This window comes from Lepidochelys olivacea (genome assembly GCF_965140295.1).
Source record: "Lepidochelys olivacea isolate rLepOli2 genome assembly, chromosome: 9".
NCBI lineage: Eukaryota > Metazoa > Chordata > Testudines > Cheloniidae > Lepidochelys > Lepidochelys olivacea.
Window position 1 is genome coordinate 42,499,754 of NC_140419.1, and position 12,570 is coordinate 42,512,323.

The 12,570-nt window shown below is 40.8% G+C and overlaps 1 protein-coding gene across 4 annotated transcripts in view; it reads left to right on the forward strand.

Annotated features, from left to right (window-relative positions):
• CAB39 (calcium binding protein 39) overlaps positions 1-12,570 on the forward strand; it is a 68,013-nt gene that overhangs the window by 6,423 nt on the left and 49,020 nt on the right. The window contains exons 1-2 of one of the 4 annotated variants that reach the window (XM_084640077.1): positions 9,734-9,878; positions 10,228-10,388. The exons of 2 other annotated variants lie outside the window; for them this stretch is intronic. In XM_084640077.1, the coding sequence (XP_084496203.1) occupies positions 9,877-9,878; positions 10,228-10,388 (163 nt within the window). In that variant the 5' untranslated portion in view covers positions 9,734-9,876. Of the gene's footprint in view, positions 1-4,130; positions 4,301-9,733; positions 9,879-10,227; positions 10,389-12,570 lie in introns of those variants that run through there. One more of the 4 variants, XM_084640080.1, reaches the window with a different exon arrangement.

Genomic DNA, 12,570 nt, shown 5'->3' on the forward strand with positions numbered 1-12,570 from the left:
CAAGTTGCAGTGGGGGAGGTTTAGATTGGATATTAGGAAAAACTTTTTCACTAAGAGGGTGGTGAAACACTGGAATGCGTTACCTAGGGAGGTGGTAGAATCTCCTTCCTTAGAGGTTTTTAAGGTCAGGCTTGACAAAGCCCTGGCTGGGATGATTTAACTGGGAATTGGTCCTGCTTTGAGCAGGGGGTTGGACTAGATGACCTTCTGGGGTCCCTTCCAACCCTGATATTCTATGATTCGTTTAATGAGCAGAAATGTAATTCTCTATTGATACCTATATTAAGGCAAATTATCAAAAGTGATAATTATGAAGATAAATATTCCTGGAAATGTAGAGCATGAAATCTCCAATTGCCGTTGGTGAGTAGAAATCTTTCTCTGGCTAGTAGTGGGGCCTACACAATCAATTTAAATCTAACAAAATACATTTCTGCAGAACTTGTTTACACTTTTCAAAAGAAAAAAGTATTTTAGTCTTTATAACTATGGAGAACCTTTCAAATATAAAAGGATACTTTTCTGTTTTCCTGAGTCTTCAGTCATCTTCAGTATAGCTTTTTTCTTTACTAATTTGATCCAATAGCTCACCTGAGAATGCTTGCTACTTTCTATTGGTGAATGGATTTTTCAAGCCTTGGTCCTCCGGCTAATAGGTTCTTTCTAGTATTCGTGTTTGGAAGTGCAGAGGAGACACAAAAATCCCCTCCCTCCCACTCACCATCCCCCCGCCAAAACCCCCTGAAATGGAACTATTAGTAAGATTTCATACAGTGATTAGTATGCAGATATGAGTGCTGACAATACTTCAATACATCCTGCTACGATGGAATCTCTGACTGTAGATGTGACTAAGCAGTTTCTATGTAGTTGATGCTGCAATTGTATATAGGAACTAAAATGCAATGACATAATCCGATGAAAACAACATGCACCCCTCCACATACTAGTTCTTTCCTTTTAAAGGAAGGTGTCAAAGCCTACAGTAAGGAAAAGCTTATAACCTGTTATAGCTTATAAAATATACCTGTATTTAATATCTGTGCCGTATGGAATATCATCTTTAATAAAATATGCTTCACTTACAGAGTATAATTCAGTTTTGTTTCTAAAATGTGGATGATTTTCTTTCTCTCTCAAGCAGAGATGACCCATGTCTTTTGATAGTGTGTGTGGGGGGTGGGGCAGGGCAGCGTGAGGGCAGCCAGCTTCAGCAGTGTTACTGAGCATGCTCAGTACAAGCCAAGCAGCGAATCTGGGGCGGGGTGGAGCACGTGACCCTGCATTTCCCCCCACACCACAGGCATCGCCTCTGCTTTTAAGTAAGGAATTAACATTGTCTTAAACTGAGTACAACACAAACTGGCACTGAGAGGCTTTTCAACACACCATACGAATGAATTGCACTCTGAACCTGCAACACCTGCCATTCCAGTCCTAAACTTTTCTTGAGCAAAGCTTGGCAATAATTCAGAATTGTTTATGGGGAACTATAGGTAATATCCATAGGGGATATGATCAAGACTAACACATTTCGTTCTTGACACACATAGATGCATTAAAAGAATATTAGGGATGCCAAGGCAAGCACTCAGAAGTTAGCAAATGGCAGAAGTGGTGTTGCCTGTACAGTCTTAATTCAAACCCCCATGTGCTTATTCAGCCTGAAACAGTCTCTAGTGAAAACAAAGTCTTACAGCTAACCTTCACTATAATGTAATAAAACTTGGTTTCCAGTGTTGAAAATTGCCGATCCAATAATTGCAATAGCAGATTTCAAATGACGTGATAGAACAGAAGACGTTTGGAGATGCAGCTAACAAAAATGCTGCTAGTTTTTCATGTTGATCTGTCTGGAACGTTGGAGCTGATCAAAATATCTTTCTGTGGTAGGGTGGTTGCTGGAAATGAAGGCTGAGATTAATATTTTAGATTGAAGGTTTATAGATTAGGTAGTGGATGTAACTTTCTGGTTCTGTCAATTCTCCTCAGTTTTGCGAGCGTTCAAATAAGGTGTAAGATTCCTCTAAACTTGCACTTTCATGTGGCATTCCACACGTGCTGCCTCGCCTTAGCAAGAGCGTCATGCAAAATCCTCATTAGTGCAATATTGTCTCTGCTCTTACCCAAGCTTATTTTTAGAGGCAGAAACAGAATGAAATTTACAGTCAAACAAGAAATTGATGGACCAAACTGAAATTAAAGCTCCATGCTTCTGTTTCCTGATGATTTTTAAATGCGTAGACACCTTTCTAAATGTATAGGCAATACGTGTCTGTCTTACATTTAGTCCTAACTATTTAAATAACTTGACCTATCACACAATTATCTGCAGGTTCCATTCTAAACAAGATATGTTTAATAAAACTAATGGCTACCATTGTATTTAACTATCTTCCTTTTCATGAGTTACCTTTTCCTCAAATTACAGTGGAAACTGTCAGTCAGATATGGAATTTTTTATAACTGTAGGAAGAATAAACTATTAATTGCATACTACGTAAGTATTTGCATAGATACAATTCCATCATGAAATCTGTAAGAAGAATAGAATAAGGCTTGTGAAATTCTTTAAAAATGGGTTTTGAGAAGAGATTTCTAGAATGTATTTTGAGGCATACTGTGCAAATTGTCAGATGAAAGCTCTTTTAGTGACTTGAGAGAACTGAGGTAAGCCTTCAGGGACAGAGATGGTGGCGAGTGAAGAATGATAGCGATTGTTGGACTCAAGATCCTAAATTTGTACCTTTCAAACACAGGACTGATCTATCGCTCCTACTGACCTAAAACTTGAAGTACCTTCTTAAAAATATGATAGAACTTTGTAAACAGCTGTTGCTCTAAAAATTATTCAGATTTATAATCTCTTAGAAAAGCACTACATTGAAACATCAATATCCACTATTGTGGAGTTGTGGTAAGAGCTGCCCAGGGAGCCCGGGCTGCTATGAGGAGTCCTGGAGCCTCCACCTGCCCAGTGCAGGGTGCCCTGGGAGTGGCAGGAACATGGACTGAGGGCTGCTGTCCAGCACCACGCCCCCTGCCCAGGGCAGTTGGAGGGTCCAGGGCTCTGGACAGCGGCCTGGGCTCGCTGGGCAGCTCTTGTAACAGCCTAGGATGACCATATGTCCCGTTTTTAAGCCCTTCCCTGGATGTCCCAACTTTTTTGGCAAACAGGGAATTTATACCATTTGCTCTTGCCAATGGATCATCAGTTGGCAAGAGCTAACAGGACTAAAGGCCAGTTTTGCCAAAAAGGGGCTTGGAAGGGCAAGTGGTGGGGCTTGGGCCAGCCCTGCCCCATGCAGCGCAGGAGCAGGGTGGGAGGACCCTGGGGGAAGAGGAGCAGCCAGGGTGGCAGGCCTCGGGGACAGAGTTCCAGCACTCCTGCAAGGGCCCCCAAATTGGCCGCGGTCCCTGTCTGTTAATCTGCCACTGCTAACTTCTTGTCTCTGATGCAGGTCATATCTACACTGCGAACTTGCCAGCATGCCTATGTCAGTCAGGCACATGATAGATGTGATTTGTTACTGAGATAGCTGTGCCGGCAAAAGCTCTTAGTAGTTGCCATTATACTGGTAAAGTGCAGTTACTGGTGTAGCTATACCAGCAGAGCGCTCCACTAGTGGCATAGTACTGACTTGGCCATAGAGAGGGAAGCTGAACACCTCTTACCATACTGTAGATTGTGGTATTGTTGAAGCATCCATGGCTGTGGCTCCAAGAAAGCTCCTTGCTCCAGGGGACTGACAAGCTTTCTAAAAAGGCACTGGTGATAGTTCTCGTGTCAGTAAAAGCAATATAATCTCCTTACTCCCCCAAACAAAGCCAATGCTAATGCAAAAAAAGTTAATTACATTGCACATATGTAATACTCTCTACTTCTTTTCCTTTTTGAATGTTGATGTTAAATAAATCATCTCGTTAGAGGGAGACCATTAGGCTTTAAAAAATGAGTTAATAGTTTTTCTATACCTGTCCCAGTCCCCCAACTTTTGTTGTTTCACATCATTTTCCTGCTTTAATATTTTTCTCTTCTGTGTAGCTGAGTAAAAGCTCCATACAAAATGGGGAAAACTTTCTTAATACACAGTACTGACTGATGGGATTTACAAACCCCCATGCTGAGGCTGAGGCAGGGGAAGGGCTGGAGCAGTACTGGGCTTGGAAAGACTGCCTGTTGGATAATGCCAACTATGCACCGGTGGAGAAGATCCGTGTAAAGCGTGCTTCAACAGCTCCAGACAATGGAAGAAGGAGAGAGGGCATTCCCTGGAGGAGCACCATTCTGCAGCAACAGGTGAAGAAGCTTCTACCAAGGGGATCCAGCTATGAGTCCCATTCCCCTCCCCATATCCCAAGATGCTCTCCAAGAGGCAGGGAGAACCACAGGCAAGGGGCACAAGAGGGCTGCAGGCATTTGCCCTAGACTTGGAGTTTTGAAGTAAATACTTTGTCAGCTACAACCACATCCCAAACTGAGATGCAGTGTCTGGTAGGAAGTGGCCTGGGGAAGGAGAGCAAGCAAGCTGCTGCATTTTCAGGGCCCTGGGCTGGAACCTGGTAAAGAGAGATCATCAGGGTCCCCTTACCTGGCCCAGAACTATGACTCCTGACGCCCAGGAGAGTAGATCTAGGGGTTATCGGCAAAGAGAACATTCCAGCAGGACCTCATCTAGAAGACTGGGACACCCTGACCTGATAGAAAGACTGAAGTTGAAGGCCCAGACCTGTAGGCCTACTGACCAACCAAATGACCCCACTACACTGATCAAATGCATAAGTAACAAACTGAAAAAATGGAAGCTTTCTCTAAATCTTTTACTTCTAGTAGTGCTTTTACAAGTGCTATTTGTAAAAACTGCTAACTCTCTTTTAATGTTGTAACATTGAAAAAATTCTATTTTCCTAAGAGCTTCAACACAAAGGTAAAAGATTCCCCCCCTCCACCCCATTATGTTTAGTATACCTACCCAGAGAAGCCTGTGGGTGCAAACTCAATTTAAATGTTTGGGGGGGACGGACATTTAGTAGGCAGGATTCTGAATAATTTCTAATTCCTAAAGTAGGATGTAATTCATTCAGTGTCTCTTGCTTTTGTGATCATCCTTTGTGTGCTTCCCTTATTGATATAATGTGCAAGATGGGAGCTCAGATGTGTGTATTACACCTAGTTAGGAATACAGTTCCTTTTAAAAAAAATTAATTTGACTTCATTGTTAGACAAACATAGGCACTTCCTTCCCACCTGTGACCAAGCATCATTCATATTGTATTTGTATTTCTGTATTCAATTCTGCAGTTATTACATTTATCATATTTTGAGGCATACATTGTCATTAAAAAGGTGATAATTAAAGAATAATAACTGAGAAAATTACTTTTCAAAAGCTAAATTCTACCTTTTGATATACATGTTCAGCCCCCCCTCTCTTTTCAGTTAAGTCAACATACATGTACACTTGTATTGGATGGCAGGATTTGGCCTTAAAGTTTCTGTTTCTAAATCAGTATTTTGGCAGCACATGTCAAATTCTCTGGTTGTAATTATATATTCTTCAGTAATACTTACCTCTTGCTTGTATAAGAGACGTGTTTATCATGTCCGTTAGAAAAATGAATTGTCTGTTTAGTGAGATTTCAGTCTTTATTTGGGAAGATATAAAAATATCTAATAGTGGGCTTCCGAGCATGGATTTTATAGTATGTCAACCAACAAAGGGAGGATTATTTTTTCTGAGTCTTGTGTGTTTGGTCTTCTCTTGCTGTTGGGGAAGGGATGTGAGTTGAATAAACAATGGAGGCTATTGCAGTCAATTGGTTGGCATAGCCTCTCTAGAATGATTCTAGTCCAACTCTGTAGCTTGGTATTGGAAGGATCATCTAGCCCAGGGGTGGCCAAACTGTGGCTCATGAGCCACATGTGGCTCTTTTACCATTAAAGTGCATCTCACAAGTCTCCTATGCTGCCCCCATTTCACCAGACTGGAGGGGGGAACTCAGGACCTCTGCCTTGCAGTAGGGTGGTGGGGTAGGGGCTTCTTCCCAGTGAGGAGGGAGGTCTAGGGGCTTCAGCTCGGCTCTCAAACTTCTGAAGATCATTGTATGTGGCTCGGAGGGCCAGTGAGTTTGGCCACCCCTGATGTAGTCTATTTTTATGGAGCAAGAGGTTGGGAGAAGATTGCAAGTTCAGATATAAGTCTACATTTCAGAATTAGTTCATTCTCCAGCTCTTTAATGAACATGGGGAAAGATTTTTGGTGAGAAATGTTGCATCTTTAATTGTCATATGGGTTATTTGTTACTTTCAAGAATATTTACAAGGATTAAATAATATTAGTATGTACAAAAAATGCTTCTACTATTTGACATGTCTGTTTACTCTGGTAGTTTCACTTTGGAACTGAATTACGCTAAGTCGAATTAAGGATACTTGAATTCTGAGTGATGGTGTTCACATAGGAGTTTAATGCAGCTTAACTAACTTATTTCAAATTCACACCTTTACTTAATTCACTTTAATTTTCATCGATGTTCCCATATAGACAGGACCTAATAAAGCTGAGAAATTCTGCCTTTTTATCCAAACTGTAGAAATAGATACTATGTAATTCAGCTGAAGACAACTTTGAAGGAACTTTTTACTTAATATGAAGCCTGAAAATAAAAGGATTAAGTTACATTCAGGGGTTAGCTAGGAAGTTATAGATGGGTGAAGAGAGAGCTGATAAAAATACAGTGACTTTCACCTTTAATTAATTTAATTAATCCTGTAGTAATTCATTAACAAAAGTTTTTGACATGTAATAGCTAGCTGGATTGTGTGAAATGGATTGTTTCAGTTCGGTATCTAGCAGAAAGGTATTCAATTTGCAAAAACAACCATCACCATCTCTACCTATTTTGGCAATATCAGAAGTGTTGAAAACATAGAACATCTTATAGTTTCTTTTACACTAATTATGTCCAAAAGCACACTTCGACTTTATGACCTTGGCTGTAGGCTTCTACCACTGTCTCCAAATATAATTATTATAAGTCCTTCTAAATTTAAAATTTCTGCCATATAATTATTGTTGGAAATACAAACTAAAATTAAATAAATGCTTGGCAGAGAGTTATGATTTTTTGCTGACTTGCCTCCATATATAGAAGTACTTTTTTCAGCATTGGAAACAACATACAGTTCAACAGAAAAATAAATTGGACTTCATAAGCAATTTTAAAGTTTACCAAAGGCAGGTTTTTTGAGAGTACAGTATGTGTATAAATCTGATTTTTAGTACCAGTCAATCTGCCTCCTGGTGTTGTAGAAAATGTTACTATTGCATTGCTGTAGAATAGTGTAGTACAGCATATAAAAAAGTAAATACTTTAAAATGCCACAACTTTACAATTTATTATTATTATTATTGTTTTAAAAGCTGGTGTCTCAGGTAATTCTGCTTAAAGGATTTGAAGAAAGAAATGTGGCCCTAAGAAAACTAAGGGATTGGCAAGACAGAGTTGCTGAAATCCTTTATGATGCCTGATGTGTGTGTATATATAAGTAATCAGTTGAAAGGCAATTTTTTTACATTATCTGTTGATGTCAGTCTTTCCTTCAAACTACCATTCTACATAGAATGGAATGTTCTTTAAGATACAAGGTGTGCAGTTATTTTGCAGTAAATACTTGGGTACGGTGAACTTTTTGGGAACTCTCGGGTGATCTGACATGAAGTTGGAGTTCTCAACTTTTGGTTTGTGACACTTCTTCTAAGATCCACTCTTTTGGTCTTTCCTGATTGTTTCTGTCTTCATCAGAGACAAAGCAGCATCTGTTACAGTGATGGTGGTTCATAGCAAGAAAGTCTGTTGGTCTCAGAAGAGAAAAGAGTGGTGTAAGGGTAGAACAGAGTTAAAATTACTGATGCGTATACAGCCCACCATAGTGTTCTCTACCTCTGCTATGCCCTTCCTGCTTCCATTTCACTTACCCTGAGAATTTACAATAGAATCAAATAATATTTTCTCTCCCCTTCCACCATAGACTTGTGAGATTCATTTCAGTTCTGACTTTGATGCTATTCACTATTCTAGAAGGTAAGATAATGTAACTTGTGAAACTCTCTCTTCTGAATCCCAGTGGAGGAACTGTAATCTTTCCTGAGCAGTGACATGTTGGTGACTAGGTGGTTGGTGTGGATCCACACTTCATTCAATATGGCAATTTAACAAACTCTGCCTACTAAATTGTAATACAACCATTTCTCAACTGGACTGGAGCTATAGTGCTCAGAGGAATATGAGAGGGAGCTTTCTCCAGTAAAAGACTCTTTGAGGAAGAGATTCAGTCTCCTGCAGATTTTGTCAGAAGAAAAGGAAATTTTTCTTTTGTGGTTTTAGTAGAATATCTGGCATTCCAGAAAATTTACACTAAAAGTTAGCTATCAGTCCATTTCAAGTCTTTGTAGTGGTCCCATCAGTGAATAATCTGAGTGACTTCCAGATTGATTGGCGTGACAAGGTCCATAGTGGACTTTGCTTTGTGAAGTCTTCAGTTTTTTTCCTGTCCCCGGTTACAGGAAGCTCTGCTTTGAGAAGGATATTTGGGGGGGGCAGATGATGATTGATTAAGCTTTTTTTTTTTTTTTTTTTACCATGACCAGAACATTTACTACAAAAGGTAGATCTTGCAGAATGACCTTAAAGGTGGTCTAATTCTAGATTAGTCTATTATCTTCTGAAAGCTTGTTCCACAGCTGGATCCCCTTGCCCCAACATGTCTCATCTGGCCTATATGACCTGTATTGCCCCAGAGGAGCACAATTGTCTTGGCAGTTTAGAGCTGGCAATGTAGTTTCTTATGTACCTGGTACTTAATCCATTTATGACGGTCAGAGTTTGGCTGGCCTTTTAAGGGTAATTGGATTCAGCCACACATTTGATGAATTAGCTTTTGACCTCCTCCCCCCCATCCTGATAAGCTAGGTGATTTCTTTAAAAGGCCAGTGAGAGACAGGCAGAGAGCTGGAGCAAAGACAAGACCTTGTTGGGAAAAAGGGTGTTGAGACCAGTTGGAAACTAGTATAAAGCTCCTGCAAGGGACCCTGAGAAAGCAGGGGAACAGCAGAGGAGATTTTCTTACTGACCTCTCAGTCAGAGAGAGAGTTGGACAAGATGGGCAGATGCCCATGGAAGTATTCCAGCTAGGAGAGGCCTAGGAGCAGCTGCTTGAATTATTTTGAACTCTTGAAAGCCTTTTGTGAGTTTTTGAATTGAAGAGAGGAAACCGAGGCAGGATACCCGGACCGAGGCAATTGGAACATGTTGCAATGACTTTCAAGAGAAGGATTTGACGGTGGAAGCAGACTGGGGGCCAGCTGAGGGACTAGAATATAGAGTACATTCTGTACAAGTTGGTGTTTTTGCATTGTTTTGTTTTCATATCACCTTTAGATACAGAGAATTGCAGTAATCTAGTCTGCAGGTGACAAATATATGGATCACGGGGTCCAGGTCCGAATAGGGGAAAAAAGAGCAAAGTTTCTTAGCAAAATGGAGGTGAAAGAAGGCATTGTTTTTGGTCATTGGCACTCTAGCTGATAAGTAGGCTTGGCAGGATTTGAGTTTAATCAGTAACTGCCTGTAAACATAGATTTCAGCTGACACACTGAAATCTCCAGGAAAAAAAATCATTTGGTAATAGTTGTCCTTCCTGCAGGGATGAGGTGTCACTGGATCTGTAGAGAGCCCTTTCCAGCCCCACTGTCGCAGACCCCACTCTGTCACTCACCAGTGAGGGGTGCCAGAGATCTCTGCTTTGTCCCATGATGTCTGCAACCTTCTCACACGTTTCACCTGCAGGGATTGGGCATCATTGGCCCTGCAGCTATGTAAGTAGCCCTCTGGAGCTTTGCTGTCATGGCCCCTCTCTCTCTCTCTCTCTCTCTCTCTCTCTCACAATCATTAGCCAGAAGTGTGGGAGCCATCCCTGGGCAGGAACTGTTCAGCAGTGGGATGCCCCCCCTCATGCCCCCAATCAGGGGTTCATCCTCCGTGTTGTCTTGGGTCCCTCAGCTGTACAGGGAGCCTCCCGCAGTCAACACTGCATCCATCCTAACCCAAACCCTACCCATCAAAATTGTTAAAAAAATAAAATCTTAAAAATAAAAATAGATTAAAATAATCTGAATTAGAAAAAAAAAATTGAATTCTTACCCTGCTAATTGTCTTGGGGTCTAGGCTCAGTGATGAGGCAAGCCAGGCACAGAGCTTTAATGGAAGAAGTGGGGTAGCCTCCTGGCTGGTTGTTTGGTGTGTGTTCTTCCATCTGACCAGTATCACTTCAGTCTTGTTTGGATTCAACTTGAAGCAGCTGCTTTTCATCCAGGAGCTGATTTCTTGTAAGTATATTAACTCTTTAATGGCATTAGTTACATCTTTGGAAAATGAGATACAAAACCAAGTGTCATAGGCATATTGTTGGCAGTGGCTCTTGTGAGTACATACTCTCTCATTGAGTGGGCTTGTGTAGATGCTGATGAATAGGGAGACATAAAGTTGTATCTTTTAGGACCTTATCTGTAAGAAGTCTCAGGGCAGAGGAACAGTTACCCCTTACCAGTGTCTGAGCTCTGCTGATCTGAGCAGAAAGTTGATCTTATGTCTTCTCACCTGTTGGAAATTTTCCTCCCGCCTCCTTCATCGTTCTTGCATCCTTTCTCTAGGATTGGCTGAGGAATTGGTATTTCTATTTGAGGAGGGCAAGCGAGATGGATAACTCCATTTTTTAATATAAAAATGGATCCGCTAGTAACTAGTTTATGGAATATGCGGGATACTATGTTTTTGGATCTAGGGCGTGAGGCAAAAATACAAGATTTGCAGAAAAGCAAAGCTGCTACCTGAGATATGTTGCCAACGGTAGATTCAACAAGTAATGCTTGTACAGCTGCTCCTAATTTTGGATAAGGAACTCTGCTTAAAAAAACCCAAAATTTAATTGACCAATTTGCCATTTCTGTTCTCTTCACTGAGCAAGGGCCACGACAAAGTAGATAGAAGGATTTCATGATATTAACAGGGCCATGACTCCAAGTCTGAAAATAGAAACTTGTACGTTAACTGCTGTCTCTTGCTTCCTACATTAATCAGTATATAACTTCCAATGAGACGTTTCTTTCAGAGGAAATATGTGGAAATATGTCATCCTTAAATTATGTACCTAGTTCAATCAGTTTGTGAGTTTCATTTTACAAGTGTCAACTACATCTTGGGTTGATGAGAACAAGTTAATTTCAGAATGGCTATTTTAATTTTTACATTGTTTTCACATGTCTGTCTATGCCACTGTAGCATAGACAATACCTTGGGACGAGGTTTTCTTGCAAAAGCAGAAAAGTAGTCAGAACAGGAGGCATTAAACTATGCTTTAACATATCAGCTGTAACATATCTGCTGTCTCAGCTGGTCTTAGTTCAGTGTTAGTCATGTAGTAGCAGCATCTTCAGCTCTCTAGTGTTAAGTTTTTTCATGACTGGTTTGCCACAGAGTTGTCTCACTTACATTGTTGACACTAAGCCCTGGTCTATACTACAAACTTATGTTGGTATAACTGTGTCGCTCAGGGGTGTGGAAAACCCACACCTCTGAGCATCAGTGTAGACAGCACTGTGTTGATGGGAGGGCTTCTCCTATCGACATAGCTACTACCTCTCAGGGAGGTGGAGTACCTAAGCCGACAGGAGAAGGTCTCCTGTTGGCGTAGGTAGCGTCTTCACTAAGTGCTACAGCGACATAGTTGCACTGTTGTAAGTGTAGAAAAGCCCTGTCATAAATATAAAGGGAAGGATAGGGAAGGGTAAACACCTTTAAAATCCCTCCTGGCCAGAGGAAAAACCCTTTCACCTGTAAAGGGTTAAGAAGCTAGGATAACCTCGCTGGCACCTGACCAAAATGACCAATGAGGAGACAAGATACTTTCAAAAGCTGGGGGGAGGGAGAAACAAAGCCTCTCTCTCTGTCTGTGTGATGCTTTTGCTGGGGACAGAACAGGAATGGAGTCTTAGAACTTAGTAGGTAATCTAGCTAGATATGCGTTAGATTCTGATTTCTTTAAATGGCTGAGAAAATAAGCTGTGCTGAATGGAATGTAGATTCCTGTTTTTGTGTCTTTTTGTAACTTAAGGTTTTGCCTAGAGGGATTCTCTATGTTTTGAATCTGATTACCCTGTAAGGTATTTACCATCCTGATTTTACAGAGGTGATTCTTTTTACTTTTTCTTCTATTAAAACTCTTCTTTTAAGAATCTGAATGCTTTTCCATTGTTCTTAAGATCCAAGGGTTTGGGGTCTGTGTTCACCTACGCAAACTGGTGAGGATTTTTATCAAACCTTCCCCAGGAAAGGGGATGTAAGGGTTGGGAGGATTTTGGGTGGAAAGACGTTTCCAAACAGGCTCTTTCCCAATTATATACTTGTTAGACGTTTGGTGGTGGCAGCGATAAAGTCCAAGGGCAAAAGGTAAAATAGTTTGTACCTTGGGGAAGTTTTAACCTAAGCTGGTAAAAGTAAGCTTAGGAGGTT